Source organism: Pyrgilauda ruficollis, unplaced genomic scaffold, assembly GCF_017590135.1.
Source record: "Pyrgilauda ruficollis isolate IOZ18807 unplaced genomic scaffold, ASM1759013v1 scaffold15, whole genome shotgun sequence".
NCBI classification, from domain to species: Eukaryota; Metazoa; Chordata; class Aves; order Passeriformes; family Passeridae; genus Pyrgilauda; species Pyrgilauda ruficollis.
This window is the reverse complement of record NW_024513654.1, coordinates 18071883-18089121: the sequence shown is the minus strand read 5'-3', so window position 1 is coordinate 18089121 and position 17239 is coordinate 18071883. Positions and strand designations below refer to the sequence as shown.

At 42.7% G+C, this 17239-nt stretch overlaps 1 protein-coding gene across 1 annotated transcript in view; it reads right to left on the bottom strand.

Moving 5' to 3' along the window:
* Positions 1-17239, bottom strand: part of ANTXRL (ANTXR like) — a 56451-nt gene that overhangs the window by 13738 nt on the left and 25474 nt on the right. The window contains exons 11-18 of the mRNA XM_041461419.1: positions 17102-17171; positions 15911-16007; positions 15225-15242; positions 14733-14755; positions 12425-12524; positions 9237-9335; positions 8058-8225; positions 6852-6932 (exon numbers count right to left, since the gene is read on the bottom strand). Coding sequence (XP_041317353.1) covers positions 6852-6932; positions 8058-8225; positions 9237-9335; positions 12425-12524; positions 14733-14755; positions 15225-15242; positions 15911-16007; positions 17102-17171 — 656 coding nt within the window. The remainder of the gene's footprint in view (positions 1-6851; positions 6933-8057; positions 8226-9236; positions 9336-12424; positions 12525-14732; positions 14756-15224; positions 15243-15910; positions 16008-17101; positions 17172-17239) is intronic.

Sequence of the window (17239 nt, the reverse complement as noted above, 5' to 3'; positions counted from 1 at the left end):
CTTCTCCTGCAAAAGATCCTGTGTTCAACTGAATGGCAGATTGTCTTGGGACACAAGTATCTCACTCTAAGAATGAACACACTAGAAAAGCAACTCAAGTACCAAAGTCCTGACAGGAAACTCTGTCCCATTTCAGGTATGCTAGAGACCTAACACTGTGCAAATAAATCCCTTCCATGTTTTCCCTGTGCAGCTATCAAGTACCACCCGTGCATCTTGCTCTTTTCCATGAGCACCCCATTGCCAGCTCTCTCCTAGGAACTCTATTATATACCCTGCTCTCACCTCAGCAGAGTCAGTGGCCTGTCCCCCAGCAGTAGAAAAAACCCCAAATACACTTTCTGTCATTTTTTTTGGCCACCAGCATTGCAAGAAGGGACACTGCTCTTGTTAGGCCCCACTTCAAAGTTTCTGTATATCCCACTCCTTAATAAGCCAGTGAAGACTGAGCTGTCTGCTTGGGCAATTAAATTCCGTAGAAGAAACCTGTAAAGGAGGAGGAAAGTAGGGATTTATTCACAGGCCAAAAAAAACCCAAAACCAAAACAACCAACCTGAATGATTTTTAAATGGTGTAGAAACTCCAGTGTTGCCACAGAAAGCACATTTGCAGTCCTGTTGCTCCTATCTGAGACTAAAACTGGCATATAAAGCTGTAATGTTCAAAGCAAGATTAGGTTTATCTCAAGACCCAACATAAGCTCTTCTTGCTGTCTAGTGACTTTTTCTTACTTGGATAATGGGAGACTGTGATTTGGGGTTTTTTCTGGTACCACAACACAAATCATAATAGTTTCTACAGAACAGAGACACCTGGAACTACAGCTCCTCTGAGGAAAGTAGTAAGGTTATACATTTTGAATTTTAGTTATCGTTTTGTACAATAATTTTAGTGTGAATAATAGTATGAATACATCCTCTTACACAATATTTTTTATTTCTGTAGCTCAAACACCGTCAGAAGGTCACAGCATTACACATTCTGCATAATTACTAGAAGTATGCAATGCAAGCAGAGAGCCAAGGAAGGCTGGGGAGGTTACTTTCTGCAGTGTTACCCAACTCAAAGACAATGAAGGATGCACAGCTCCCAGAAAATCAACTGAAACAGTCAGATGATGTTCAGCATTGATCCAAGGATGCTGCTGGGAAACAAACAGATTGGCAGCAACACACCTGTCCATGTGCAAACTGTGGATCTGTACACGCAGTCCTAGTAAGAAACCATGTGTGCATTTGGGCACTTTTCCTCTCAAAAGAGGTGTGCCATTAGTACTGCCCTGTGGCAGTACTGCTAAGGCCCAAGACAGCCTCCAGGCTTCAAGTGAGACCCTTGGACATGCTGTAGGATTGTGGAGCATCAATGAAGTGATGCCTGGAAAACTGTGATAACACAAGAGCCTGTTCCCCCCATGCAGACACATCAGAGTTGCAGTTAATGGGGCATTAAGTAACCAGGCCTTATCCCAAAGACATGTTCCCTATAAAAAAGCCCTGAGAATCAGACCTGATGAAGCTATTCCTTTATCATAAATATCAGAAAAATAGAAAAGTGGCACATATGTTCTAAGACTAGCAGAAGAGTCCCCTCTCTACCTAACAGAGTCTATTAAGTGCTGAAAGTACTGGTAGGAACATGGTCTCAGCATCCTAGAATTTACTCTTCACCTCACTTATTCACTGTACAACTGCAGTAAACAGAAGTGAAGTAACTTGTGTAAGCTACACCCAGTGTCTTAGCCAGGAGGCCAATCCTTCTTCACCCTGTTGTGTGCCAAGTAACACCAGCCCTGGGACTTACACTCATCCTTCACAAGAGCCTCTTGTTCCTGAGCATGCCTCTGGCTGCCAAAGACACGAACAGACTGCTGGTTTGACCTGGGTGCAGACAGGCAGCATCCATCCCCAAAGTCTGTGAATTCCTCTTCCACAACAGAAATAACACAATCCTGGCACAAAGGAGGGGTAATGCAGTATATGGGCTTCTTGTAGGACAGGAAATTCATTAGTCACTGATTACATGTTTCCAGCTGCAGCTCTCAACATGTCCTGGGAACTGTGCATCAGGACACTGGTCTCACACCATGGAAAAGGAGCTTTTCCCCCCATGCCATGTCTGCTAAAGCAGGAATAAATCTTAGCGATACCCATGTCCTTCAAAAAAAGGAGAAAAATTAGCAAAATGGGAGCTAAACGTGTCACATCTTCATTGAAAGTGACAAAGTGAGATCACCTATTGTGGCAGGCAATATCCTCATCTCTAATTTTTCAGCAGCTCATGAAGGTGAAAAGCAAAGGGACAAAAGCCCCAGGATCAGGCTTTTTTTTTCCTGATGACTACAGTCTGCAGGAGCTCAGTGCTGCTTTTCCAGCTCCCCCTGTAGCTCTACCAGTTGTTACACGGGTGATTACAACACCTCTCCAAGCAAGAGGCAGGGAAGCCTATTAAAAGCCATTACTGGGTCTTGAAGAGAAGTAATTAGAATGAGCTCCAAATAGCACCAGTGTGTGGGCAGCCACCGTGGCGTGACAGGTGGGTGCTGCCATCACTGTGGGCTGCATTCAAGCTGCTGACCACCTGCAAGCAGCAGCTAGAGAGTAATTATTAGTCATTAATAATCCATAAGCTTGGTGTCCCATGATTCATCTAAGGAGTCCCAAATGCCTGGCAGAACACTAAACCTCACAGCTGTAAGGATGGTAAATACTGTGTTCTCATGCTATTTTGTTGTTAGGAAAACTAAGGCACATAGATGTCACAGCACTACAAGTAATCACACAAAATTTGTGGGTAATCAGACCTTCTGAGCTTTAACAAACCTATCAGACTAAGAGTGATCACTCTGAAAGGGAGGCACAGAATAAGGAACCCACATACTCCTCATTTCAAAGGCTGCTGTTTAAAATTCCAGCTTCTCTGCCTCATTCCAAGTCACACTGTAATTCAAGGGGGAGAACTTGAAAGGATCCAGATCTGGCTTCTAAAATGACCAGCAGCTCATAGTTTGTGACATTTTTCATCTCAGTTTTATGGAAGAGAAAAATGCAAAAAGGCTCTCAGAATTTTGTACATTAGCCTGCTTCTATTCTTGTTCCCCAGGAAAGGGCTTTACATGTATAAACCACAGGGTAATACTACTAAGGCATTACTGTTTTTTTCTAAGTAAAGTCCCAAGGGTGTACAAGGGGATGGTGACAGCAAAATCCAATCTACACTCCGTGTTGCAGCTCCAAAATTTTCAGTGAAAATAATGAGATCACATTTAAAGTCTTTAAAGTAAATGATCAATTCTGCCTGAGGGGAAAAATGTTGGTTTTTTAGTCAAGGACTTTGGTAAACCGAGCCTCTAAGAATTTCCTGCATCAATCAGTACGTGCTGAGAGGCAAAAAGGAATGGAATTGCTGAAAGCAGCAACTAACAGACCATTGGAAAGCACCTCCCCTTCCTTTCTGCATCCACTGGGGCTTTCAGTGTTTACCTGCTGCCATTGGTAACAGCCCACTTCTGAACCATGAGGCCACGGGAAGAGCTTGAAACTTACCTCTTGCAGAGGCTACTGACAACCTTTGTTCATATGAAATATTTCAAGACAGCCAGACACTAATATTTCCCAAACTCCAACCTTCACAGCAGCTGCTGCAAGCTCAGAACCAAGATCAGGGGCATGCCAACACAGTGGTGGGAAAGTCTTCAAGGAAATCCCTTGATCAACAGAGAGCCCAATCAGGCCATGTGGACACTGACATACTCCTGTGGCTGGATGAGAAGAGCTGTCAGTCCCTTTCTTGGGCCAGAAGAGTGACTGCTGGTCCTCTAAGACAGATTTCTGAGCAAGGGTGGGAAGAAAGCCTAGCTCTAAGGGATCCACCACTGCAGCAGTAGCACAAACGCCTATGAAGGCTTCACCTTTGTGCATTCCAGCAAGGCAGAAGGCCCAGCAACCCACCACAGAGCCACAAGTTCCTTTTTATCACTTCACTCCTCTGCTGATGCTGTCTGAGAGCTCAGCAAAACTCCATGCCACAAATAACAGCCTAGCTGCTAATGATGGGGTAGAGCTAAGTGTGTTTATCCCTTGTTGCCCCATCCTGGTGCAACAGAAATTCCTGCTAGAGGTGACCTGAGGAAGTCAAGCGAGCGGGATCCTGTGACCCTTTACTGAGGTACTTGCCAAACTAAAAAATTTCAGTGGTGGTGCTATATGACCTTGAATGGAGACCAAGAGGAGGAGCTGTCTGTAAGAGCCAAGCAAAATACTGTGGGCACACAGGAGAAGGAGCACCAGAGCTCATGCCTGCATGGTTTTCTTTAAATAGGCAGTTCCAAAAAGCTCCTGTGATTTTCACAAGGATTAATACAGACGTATTAATACAATCCTGCCTAATACTGAGGAATCATCCATCCTGAGATCCATTTCCTGATAAGTTCATGGAAGACATGAGCCAGGGCAGGGGAACTCTCAGAGCTTCAGCCAGCTCTGCAGCAAGGCCACAGCACAGAGCATGATGCTACCAGCAGCTCAGGTCCTGCAGCATGAGAAGAACAGGCTAAGGAGGCTGGGTACCAACCTACTGCTCCCAAAGACAGGACTGCAGGGAATCAGTCTGTCCCATCAAGGGGAAGGGCACGCAAACATGAACTGAGAGAGAAAATGAGGAAGAAACCACAGAAGGAAATGGAAGGTAATGTCTAGGGCAGGAGACCAAGCAGGGCACAGGTAAAGAAAAGAGCAGGATGGGGAATGGCAACACGACCATGATAAAGAAAGAAAACTAGATGGATGGACAGCTATGAAATGACCTTAAAATTATAAAAAAGGTGCACCTGGACCCCACCAAGAACTCTTTTCCCTGTTCCCTCCCCCCAGTCCCTCAAAACCACACAAACCAAAGCAAACTCTCACTCCAGGATCACCGCACAGTCTCTGGCCTGTGGATGGCAGAGCCTGGAAGAACACCATCTCCCCAGCCCCACGCTGAATGCTCTGCCTGCTGCCAGCACAGCTGGCCAAGGAGTGACCTCATCCTGCCTGGGCTGGGGCAGAGCTGTGCCCTTGCTCCTGGGGCTGCCAGAGCTCCGTGCTGCCGCTCCCTCCCAGCACTGACCTGATCTCCCAGTTCTTCAGCCACCATGACGAGTGTGCACGTGTGTGTGTGCTCACATTTACCGACCTGCACACACAGGTGGATTTATACACACCCCCCAGCAAAAACCCAGCTTACAAGGAGTCAATTATCCACTGGGAAACTGCTACTAGAGACGTTACTCAAAGAATGAATAATAAACTTGCTCCTTTCTGTGCTAGTTCTCTCCATGAAATACAGGCCTGTGATTTTTTTTTTTTTTTTTTAAACAGCAGAAGGCTGACTAGTTATATTCTTGTTTCACTTTCAATATTCTTCAGCCTTAGTTAATTTCACAGGCCAGGGAACAGAGATGATTCTATGATTCCACTGGATCTGGCTCAATAGGATTCTTTCCACCCTATTTCCCAGATGTACATTTGATTTTTCTTATGTTACCCCTGATACAATAATCCTTCAGCTTGATGTTTTACATTGCCTCTTTTCAGCCCCTTGTTCTCCCCACAGCAGAGCTGGGAGGCAAGGAACTGAGGATCCCTGTTCTGAGCCAGCCCCCTGCATGTTTCTTGACCACGCTGGCTAACAGAGGCTCTGTTGTGCTCTGCACTGATAGAAATGTCCCAGCCAAGGGAGTGAAAGGCAGAGGATAGATTCATATTATACAATGTTAGTGCTATCAAAATACAGCTGGACCTAAAGAGCCTATTCAGAAGCTCTAGATCATGCTTAAAAATTAAATAAGGTGTCTCAAGCACAGCTGCCTTGAAAATGCAGCTTAGTGAAACATTTAAGACCATTTTACAAAGTAGTATAAGAAGCTAGGTTTGTTCTCTTGGTCTCCTTATGTGCCAAAATAAAAATGGAAGAGATTAACCTTTAAATACTGATGCAGCACGTTTGGTTAATGACTAGACAAATGGCATAATATTTTGCCAAAAGCAAGAGACATGCAACTTACTGCTCTAGCTGATGCAAATTAGAGCTACTTTTAAAGTCTGTCATTAGGTGTGAAAGCTACCCAGGCAAACAAGCCTGGGCAGCTGCACCAGTCCTATCCCCAAAAAAGCACTTTAGGGACCCTATTGCTGTAACTCTATAATCCCCTCACCCGAGAGCCAAGGTGATGAAATATATGGACTCTGCCCACAGGGGAAAGAGAGATGCTGTTGTGTCTGCTTAGTTCTCATGTTACAAAAACCACTGCAGAAAGCAAAACCTTGATGGTGAAACAGCTCAAAGCAGCAGCACTCAATTCTTAGGGAGTCGTTCCCTCAGAATAACAAAACAGAGACAACCAGAACAGTGCCAGGCTCACATAAACTGTGAGAGCTCTGAACTAAGCTATTGCCAGTGACAGTACACAGACATCTTTGTGGCTCTGAAAAGCACAAAATCCCTGCTGCCTCCCAGGAGGAGTCTACTCCTGACCTGCTTTTGGCCAACAGACTTCACCAAGGCAGGACATACTCCTTGCCTATGTGTAGGAGATGACTGAGAAATGTGTCTGCATACTATTCAACTCCAACTTGTTCTCCATTAACCTTGCTATGATTTGTTTTTTCATCATCTGTACAGTTCATAATTTCTCAATAATCATTGAACTCAATTACTAAATCCAAGAAACATTGAAAATGTTTAGTTTTTAGCTTTATGGCAATATGGAAAGAGACATGCGTATAAAAATAAAAAAGATGGGCTGATTGTGAGGGAAGAGCATTGCTGCTACTACCAGAGGAGTGGTGTCAGTGCATTTGGGATGCCTTACCTTATCCCCTGGCTGAGGCCTCATAAGAGAGACTTGGTCATAGCCTCGTCGAACCAAAGCCCACAGTGCATCAAGTTTACCCTGCAATTAAAAAAAAAAAGATACAAGATATTACCAAGAAATGTGGTAAAAATAGCATGAGATTAAACAACAGGTGGGTTGGTACAGTTTTTCTGCATTAGGCTGTCTGCACTCTGGACCTGTACCATGGCCTCTGTACACTTTATCTGGACAACCAGAAGAACCCCAGTGGGGCAATACCAAATCTGCAGTGAGGATGAGAGTAGATTAATGTGAACAACTCCCTTAAGAGGCACAATTAGACAGGTGTTACTTTAAAGCACTGATCTTACTTTAGGTATTACAAAAGGCAGAACAAAAGTACAGTACAGACAGGAAGAGAACTGAAGCATGGATAAACAGCCAGAAGAATACCTGCCTAGGCAGGCTTTAAAATTCACAGATGCTTTCCAGAAACATTCAAGCACTGTTTAACTGATCTGTGAGTAAGCAGGGGATGGGGGAACTCATCCCACAAAGCACTGCTCTGGGACATAGATTCCTGGGATGAGCAGGGTATGCTGCAGCCTTGACTGTGCTAGCCCTCCAGATTCCTTCTCTGCAAGCAGAGATAGCAGCTCTTCCCTGCCTTTAGAGTTGTGTGAGGATACATACATTAAGAGACATTGAAACACCAGATATTATAATGACATGGGAGAATTCAGGGTGAAAATATGGGGAGACTGAGTGACTTGCCCAAAAACCAAACACTACTGTCTTGTGGTTGAACTAAGGGGAAACAGATCTGGATCCCAGCCCAAGCCCTTAGCCACAATGCAAAGTAAGGACAGTGCCCTTTGTCTGATCCTCTTCTATGCTGCCTTGAGATGGCAGAAAAGAGCATCTGCCCTCTCTAAGGTTCAAGGGATCTGCTGTTGCACCCCAGCCAAGAGAACCTGAAAAGACAGTGTGAGTTGAGGAAAGGAAGACCTCTGCTTGTGCCCTCTACTCTTCTCAAAAAATTATGGCAACACAGTGCCAAGTGAAATATACATTCCAAAACCAGGCTAAGGTGAGGATTAATGGCCACTTTTCTAAATAGACTGTCTCAGCTCTGCTGAAAGGAAGGCTGTGCTTTAAGAAAGTGGGATACAGTATCTTAGGTGACATGAGAGACTTGCTGAAATTGAGGGTCAGACACATTACCTTGATTGGAGTGTACCATTTTCGCTGGGAAGGTGGTTTTCTCACATGGGGCTTCTTTGGCTTGGGTTCCCATGGCTCATACTCCTGTTCTGGCAACTTAATAATAGCATTTTTGGGTTTCTCCAATTTTGCTCCTTCCTCTGTTGATCCTTTGTCTCCCCATCGCACCTGATGTCAGGAGAGCACACTGTAAGGAGACACTTCAGCAGTCCCCACCAGCAGGTGGTTTCCAGAGATATTAATCTAATTCCCGTCAGATGTCCAAGTGCTACCAGAATTAAGTCAAATTTATGAAAGCACCAAACTCCTACTGTAATCAGAAATATACATTTAAGAATAAAACATTCTCATTCAAAAACTGGTGGAACTACTAGCCTTTGCACATTCCAGTAATCTAAGGTGTCGTGGGAATTCACAGATCCGGGGCAGATGAGAATCATTAAGGTTGGTAACAGCTCTAAGATGACTGAGTTAACCCAGCACCAGTAAACCATATCTCAAGTGCCATACTGACACACATTTTCAACACTTCCAGGGATGGTGATTCCATCACTTCCCCAGACAGCCTGCTCCAACTCCTAATCACCCTTTCAGTGAAGAAATTCTTCCCACTATCTCCTACCTTAATATCTGATTTTGTTGTCTGACTTAGCTGAAGCAGAAAAGTGATTCTGCATTCAAGAACAATGTATGATCCACAGTGTCACAGTCAACATACATTCTTAGTATCAAGGATAAAATTTTTCTAAGGAAAATGCAATCCTTCATCTCCAGTCTTACAGGAACTTGCTGAGAAGCTTCCCCTTTCATGGAAAACAGGCACTGCATGGACAGCACCCTCAAATAGAAAACCAGCGTAGCTTCGCCTGAATTTCCTCTGACAAGAGAACTGGTTGCAACTGCACCAAAGGGTTTGACTCACAAGATTAAAACTTCTTTTGCTGCTTATCTCATTTCTTAACCTGCAAATTTTCTCTGGCTCTTAATGCTAGATTCATTTAATTATTCATGCAAATGACAGCAGCTTGATGCCTGTTATTTGGACAGCAGGTGCGAATTTGGTACACAGGCCCTGATTAAATTCTGGTCTCCAGTCCTTGTCAAAAATCACATGAAAACACAGTGGAATTTTCAATTAAATGGGCTAGGGTTTATAACACTAAAGAATAAGCCAAATACCTCCATCCTCTTAATCCCACCAACACCTCGACCTCCGTAATAAGATGCATCCACGGTTGGCCACTTCTTCTTTGGCAATCCATCTTCATCATCCGAGTCCTGTGGGAAACACAGGGAGATACTAATGCTGCTTTCACATAAAAAGCATAAACTGTGGAAAACAGCTGAACATCCTATGGTCCAATCCTTGGATATCTGGCTTTGTGTGTTATGCTTATTTGCTGACAAAACCCAAAAAAGCCTCTTGTCTCTGCAGCTGCAATTTTAACTAGGGAAGCCAGAGAGGATTGCCTATTCCTCTGTCCAGGCTGCTTTTATTTAATCAAATATGCATTGAGCTCCAAAATCTCAGCTAATTTGTGAGGACAGGCAAAGTATAGATGAATTGTACATATATTGGCTTGCCACTGCTATGCAGAAAATGCAGTGATGAGTTAGCCCAGAGAAATAATTTCTTAATTGCACTTTTGGAACTTAATGTCATCTAACAGAGGAAAAAAAAAAGTGACCACTGTTGAGTTTTCTAACATGTGCATCAGACCCTTTTCTTATGGCAGCTGTAAACAGTTATTCTACACTATTTGATGCTTTATGAAGTCTGGCTCAAATTGTACAATTTGAAAAATAATTCAGACAGGAGCATCTCACAATTGTTAGGGAGATCAGAACCAGAGCAATCATCAAGAATTAAGTTTACTTTTCTAGAACATGTGAGAGTCTTAATCAGGAATTCACTTGAGGTTCATTTTTCTGTTCTTGCCTAACTAAAAGCTGGCAAATGGTTCTGGTTCAACAAGCCTGGGAACACATCTCCAGCTCTATCATCTTGAGCCAAGAGATGTGACTGGGATTTCTCAGACTCCAGATCATTACATTAAGTCAAGACACCTGAAAGTCCCAGCCTGACACTCTCCAAGTACACACATAGCTGAGCAGAGGGCACAAGAAGCCTCCTACAATATTCTCTTCATTCCTAAATAACTGTACCTCATGCTTATATGCAGACATGCATGCTATTCTTGGACTGACCACTGCACAGTGCTCTCTGCTACTGTTCCTCAGTACAAGTATGCTTCTAGAAACACTACCTGAACTTATTTTTTAATTAAAAAAGAAAAAAAATTAACTAAAAAGCCAAATATTATAGAGAGACGTACATTATTGTTACGTCAGTAGATGGCATTTTCACAAAATTGCCCTACGTGTTTCTACTGGAATGGAAAAGGAATTAAGAGCCCAAAAGACAATAATAGCTTTTTGAAACCATGCTTTAGTTTTTGTTTGTATTTACCTCTTAGGTTATTCAGTGACATGTGGTCTCTCAGCTACAGTTCAATAGGTCAGTTCTTCCAACGAATTCTTTAGTATGGCCAGGCAAGACTAGAGCTGACATTTGCATTAACCAGTAAGGGGAGTTTGAGTTTGGGGTTTTTATTGTTATGGTTTGGCTTTTTGGTGTTTGTTTTACCCTTTTCTTTTTTTTTTTTTTTGTTCCTGTTATTTTGTTTTTATCCAAAATTGGGGAAATAAATATACAATGAGGGTATTGTGGTTTGGTGTTGGGTTTGGTGTTTTTTCAGTAAGCTTTTGAGAGTACAACAAATACACAAATTTTATCCCATTGCATGCCAATCTAAACCAGTACCCAGTGAAGTGCCTCATCATTTTTAATTCATTTATATTTGATTTCACTGTGAATATGAGTACTATTTAAGATACTCTGCCTCTTCCATGCAATGTAACACAGATTTCAAGTGTTCATGTCTAACAGCTCTTACTGCTGGCAAGCCTGACTCTAGCAGGACAGAGCCAATAGTAACAGCTGGTACTTTTCCAGTTGATAAAGGATTTATACCAAATATCCCCTACACTGAACACACAGCAAAGCAACATTAACAGCCACCACATGGAAATCTAATGCTTGTGCTTTAGAACAAGTTTTACAAACCTCTATTCAGTTTAATAGTACCAATACCACACTGTATCAGCTGCAGGGCAGGTCACCATACCTAGGGAGCCTAATACTAAATGTAATTAAATTCATCACACAGTTACAATTATTACAATGCATGATTATTACAACTCATACTGGATAAAGAAAAGGGATGGATAACATCTGTATTCTGTGTTATTCCTGGAGGCTTACATCAGTTCATTCTATTTGATTGCATTTAAAATTGCAAAGCATCTGGAACTTCTGCAGGGCTGTGATGCTCTCTGAAGCCTCCTTCAAATGTAGCATGGCTGCAACTGCAGGCTTTGTGATAGCACTAATCACATTAACCCCAGCATGAATTCTGGTGTGCATTCTGAAGTTAAATTGTCACAGTGCTGCTGCTCAGGACAAGTAGCAGGATCACATACATGCTAGTGGTGGCCTCTAGCAACCTCAAAACAGCAGCTGTGGTTGCCTCCCTACATTCATGCCAAGTTCCAGCAAGTTAACAGTAAACTATAAGCTTCTCTTGTGGGTTAGGCACGTATTTTTCCATTATTTCATTGTCTATGACTAGCAAAGAAATAAAGGCAGGCATAGGTTTTCTCTGGAGGTGCTTTCATTTACTACTATTATCTTCATGAAACTAGTATGGTGAAATTAAACTGAGGTCAGGGTCAGTGAGTTACTGTCCCCAAAAGAGTGAAATACAATCCTGCCTCAAACAGCTCAAAACCTAAATGGAGAAAGGCTAAATGTCTTTCCAAAGGTCACTCTACAGAAGAGCCACAGCCAAGGCAGGCTTTGTCTTCCCTCCTGTAGCAAAGCCACAAGAACGTGGCCTTTGCTGTCCTTTTTTCCAGCTGCCAGACTGTTCCTTACTACCAATCTGGGATAAACTCCTTCTGAGAACAATGGCAGCTTTACTGGAGGAGGGACAGCTGTCAGCACAGCTTGAGAAGCAGAGATTTGCTCACACACCTGTTTGATGCACAGCAGAAGGAAAAAAATACCATAGGAACTGTTGGCCTGTAGATTTTTGAGTTATGCAACTGTTTTCACCCTGGATGGAAGCAGTTTTCCTCTATGCATATGAAGAGGCCAGAAGGCAGAAATAACTGTCCTGACCCAGAGCACTTCCTCTCACAGCCCTTAAGGTGTCATTAAGACACCTACAGAGCTGACATTCCTGGGCAGCACAGCACACTAGGTGGCTGCAGGCGGTGCCACAGCTCAAAAATAGCACACTTACAGGCTCTGGAGGCGGTGGTGGAGGTGGCTCCTTGATCACCTGCAATAAACAAATAAAGGAGAAATCTGAGACAATGGTAGGGTTCATCCATCTCAGTACTGTGTTCTTCCTGCTTTCTTGCCCGTGTCACAAATGAGTCACTCTGCTTCATTCCCCTCCATTCAATCCTCTCATTAGCTCCATTGAAAATGAACCCAGATGAGATGAAAAATACCACATAATTACCGAGTTAGTGCACAGATATTATCTCAGATCCACAGCTCCTCTGAATAATTTAAAGACCACTCACACAACCTTAGCCTAGGTGATCATGCAAACCAGTCAGTAATGCTGTTTGTTCATGGTATGCTTCTTAGGCCTGCTTTGACTATTTTAAAACCAAGTCTTAACACTTGAAATTAGCTTTTCAGAGCAACTGAGAATCAGAGAATCACAGCTCCATTTTTTTCTGTGTAAATCTTGATGGATCTTTTGCACTTGGAGCATTTAATGCTAGTGCATTCAGAAGAGATATTAATTCTCTATTGCTCTGATGACTACAGGAATCAGGTTTTCATATGCTGCTTGCTCCCTGCAGAACGTACAGAGCACACGGCTTTTGGGAAGTAAACATTTGTTTCACATGGGCAGTGGCATACTGAGACATGCCCTATCCTTGGACTGTACTGGCTTCTGGAATTATATTAATTTTGCTCTGATGTTTCAGCCAATTTTTTTTTTTTTAATATACACTGGGAAATGAAACCTCTTGAATGGTAGAATTTCAAAATTTGAGAAGAGGTTCAATTCACCAGCAACAGAGATATCAGGGAACAGAAAAAACTTAGCAGGAAACTAGAGGAAAGCCTGGGGCTAGAAAGATATGAAAAGAGCTTGAAGAAAGGTCTGTCAATCAGGTTGAGGAAAGAGGAGTTGGCTAGAGAAGAAGCTGTAAGAGATTTTCAAAGGATAGGTGCAAGGATAAAGGGAAAGAAGCCAAATTCCAAAAGTGATTTCTATGTGATAAAGTCCATGAGATTCACCTTATTATATCTGAAACTTGCTCCATTTCCATGACACCAGAAACTGATGCTTAGTCCCTTCTTACAACAGGGATTTCCTTCACTGTTCTAGGTGCATTTGTTTTCCCCTCAGACAATGAGAAGACTGAGGGTGGAAAGCACCAGCTGGTAAGAGCATTGCAAAGTCTGAGTGAGATCCTGAATGACCGACTTAGGTGGTACCTAGTTCTCTCTCAGGCCAATTCCTAGAGCTGTCAGGACTGACACATTCAATATGGGACTAACACAAACACAGCTCCTACTCCATGCTTTTAAACAGGTAACCCAGTGATCCCAGATCTGAGTCACTGCACATCCCTACGCTGCTCTGTGGCTTTTTGTTAAAGATGCAACAAACCTACCTGTTTTAGGATATGCTGTTTGGCTCACCTTCATTTGGCCAGGGAGCAGCTGAATTGCTCCAAAATGTGCAAGACTCATTGCCCAAACAAGTCCTGTTAGAGGACACAGTACCCAGCTACAGTTCAGTGCTAAGCCCCTCTCTCTGTCCCTCCCATGGCCCCATGTACAACTAACTGGAAAGCAGATACTCGAAGAGAAATTAATTCTTAGTAAAGTCAGTTTGCTGAGAAAAGGGTAAAAATCAAGCAAAACTTTAAGAAATATTGCTGCACTCCTTAAAAACAAATCCAAGCACAGTAGCAATGCAGTACCACTGCTACTATTACTCCAAACACACATTACCTCCTTGTTTTGTAGCCTTTGTTTCCAGGCATTGCTTTTCCTGTGCTAACTGCACATATAAATTGCTGAGAAATTTGCCAGCAGTAGCTCAGGAGCTGCTGGCAGCAAGAAGCTAAATAGTTTTCTTTTAGTGATTTTAATGATACAAAGCTCCATAGTGAAGCTGGACTTTGAAAAGAAAATAGCAGACTTCATGCAGCTGAACAGAAATAAGCACAGGGATCACACAGAGGCTTTTGGATTATAGTGAAGATACTTACTGTACAGAAAAGACAGAAGGACCAGCTGGGGAGGAGAGCTGAGCAGGCCAGCTGACTGCCACCCACAGAAAAGGAAACAGGAGGGAAAAGGAAATGGAAGGAGTCTCTAAAACGAGAAGAGTGAAATGCATGAAATTAAGGCAAAGTTGGAAACTGAAATGCCAACGTCCCTGCTTATGGGACATCACAGTATTTTTCTATCAGCTGCAAATCAGGCTTCCTGCCTCCTTCACATTCAATCTGCAAGAGTCTGGTAAAAAACTGTCAGATTGACAGGAGTGGAGATTGGATTCCTCTTTTTATCCTAAGGCTACCAAAAGGAAAAGCTTCCTCCATCCATGCTCTGGCCTTTAGGAGCCCTGGTTAGGGTTGACACTTCAGTCTTCATCAGAAATAGATTACATATGGGTAACTAAATGCACCAGTTAACACTTGTGTTTCACTGCAGACTTGAAAGGTTTTACTGTACCTGAGGTAAAAGAGTGGAATTAGATGTGAAAATATCAGTCCTCAATATGGAAATTTTGGAAGAAAGTTTTAGCAAAATAGAAATAATCCCATAAAGAAACAAACACATCTCTGCTGTATTGCGTCCCTACAACCCAGAGTGTTCCAGCATTCTGCTGTGGTATTTCCCATCTTCATTGCTGCAAACATCAGAAAATTAGACTTTCAAGTTCCAGTCGCCTCTATCTGCATTCCTGCCCTTCTGTTCTCCAGCTGTCAAAATGGCCAACAATGATTACAAACCAATATGACAGCATTTGGCATAGGCTATAAAAGTCCTTTTGCCACTAATAACAATGATACAAACTGCTATCAGGTACTTCAGCCAACTTGGTTTAGACCACAAGCACAAGGTCACATATTTAATTATTGTACTTGTTCACACCAGCTATGGGCACTGCTTATTTTTACCCCAAGGCAAGGAAGACAACTCTTTATCTATTAGTCCGTTTCCTAATTTTGTTTATTTGATTCTAAAAATCAGATTTTGATATAGGATCACTTCCAGCTGTTTGTCCCTGACACTCCATCTGGTCTTTTTGACCCCATGATGCAGGACAGACATCACTGTCCATTCCCTCTGTGGCCTTTCCAGATACAACTCCTAACAGTTGTGCCTTTTACCCCAGATCCCCTCAGGGACCCCAAGGCTCAACAGAGTGTTGCTCCCTGATGCTCCTTCGATCATTTTCTCAGGTCTCCTTCTGTTAAGATTCTAGTTTTGAGGATGGCTCTCCTGGGGTAGGATTGTGCAGGGTGCCTCCTATTTTAATTTTTTACTCAGAAAATCTATTATGATCTATCCACCATCAATAACAGTTTGACCTTAAGTAGCCCTGGTTGTTTTCCCAAGAGCTGCTGGGATCAGTCAGCAGCAGTGACACAGAAGCTGCAGAGAGGTCAGGCTCACTCAAGGAGGCTTTGCCTGAAGAACAACCATTTCTTTCCAAGGTCTCATGGTTCCTCTGTCAAGCCCCATTGGAATTACTTACACAATGTGTGCTGGTGATGCTGACAGAGCTGGAGATGAACGTTAGCCCGTTGTTCATGCTGACTTGTAGGAAAACCACCCTAGAGCACAAAACAGATATGTTTATTTTTAGTGTCATCTTTACAACCATTGTTACCTTTATTCTGTCTCCGTTTTAACCATTGGTTTATGAGCCTGCATGGATAATGGGTTCTGTTGAGTCAGGGCATTTTCATGGCCTCAGGCACTTACCTGCATTTTCCTCCCTGCTTACCCAGGAGCCAATCTTTTTATGTTACCTTAGTTGAACTGGGACATATGCTTTTTATTAAAAAACCCCCATCCCACCTGGGGCAAAGGGCACCAGGACAGTGAGTCATAACAGAATGCCTCAGACAATAACAATACTACTGTACATAGCACAAGAAACTTTAAGACTTTTTTATTTAAAGAAACCCTTCTGTCAATGAATCAGAGTGTGTTCTTTTGTATCCAAGCAAATCCAGAACACCTGCACTGAGATCAAGAAGGGTAAAAACACTGAAATGCCAGTGAAATTCAAGAAGAATCTTCCCTAGCCATTCTCCAATATCAGAGAAGGGGCCCAGGGGAGAAAAAAAAATAAAGTAATAATAATAAAAAAAAAGACAAAACCCCACCAAATTAATTTCCTTCACCTACAAATACAAAAGGCAAGAAAAGCATTCACCTATAGCCCCAGTACAGTATTTAAGCACCCATAAGATCACCTATGGAAAAGGTTGGGCATTGTGCCATTGTCCCAGAAGTCTACAGGATTAAAAAGGCTGAAAAATATCAAGACACAGCAGAGCAAAATACAGGAAGCAACATATACAATAACAACAAAGGAATTAAAATCAAGCATCTCCTTTCCATCAAAATTAAAAGTCTGTCTTGAATTTAATTATCTTTTGGTCTGAAACAACAGGATATAGGAAGAGAGGAGGAATCACCATTCTGTGATTCTATGATACGGGGCCATGGTCCAAGAAGACCTTTGGTTAATGTGCTGAAGACCCAGTATTAAATAGAGCTATGTTGGCTCATACTAGGAAAGGATTTGGCACAAAGGAGATGGCTGCAATATGACACACACAAATTGGGCAAAATCCTCAAAATGACAGCTTCACCCAGAAGTCCACCCCCTCGACACATGCTGCAAAGCAATACTCACTGTCCAGCATCTTCTATCACTGGGGCAGGGCAAAGTAAGTATGTATCATGAACAAAAGTTGGCTTTTCATCTGAAAGGAAATGAATATTACTCTCAGGGATGAAAAAACTAAATTGTTTCAAGCAGGCCACCCCCTTG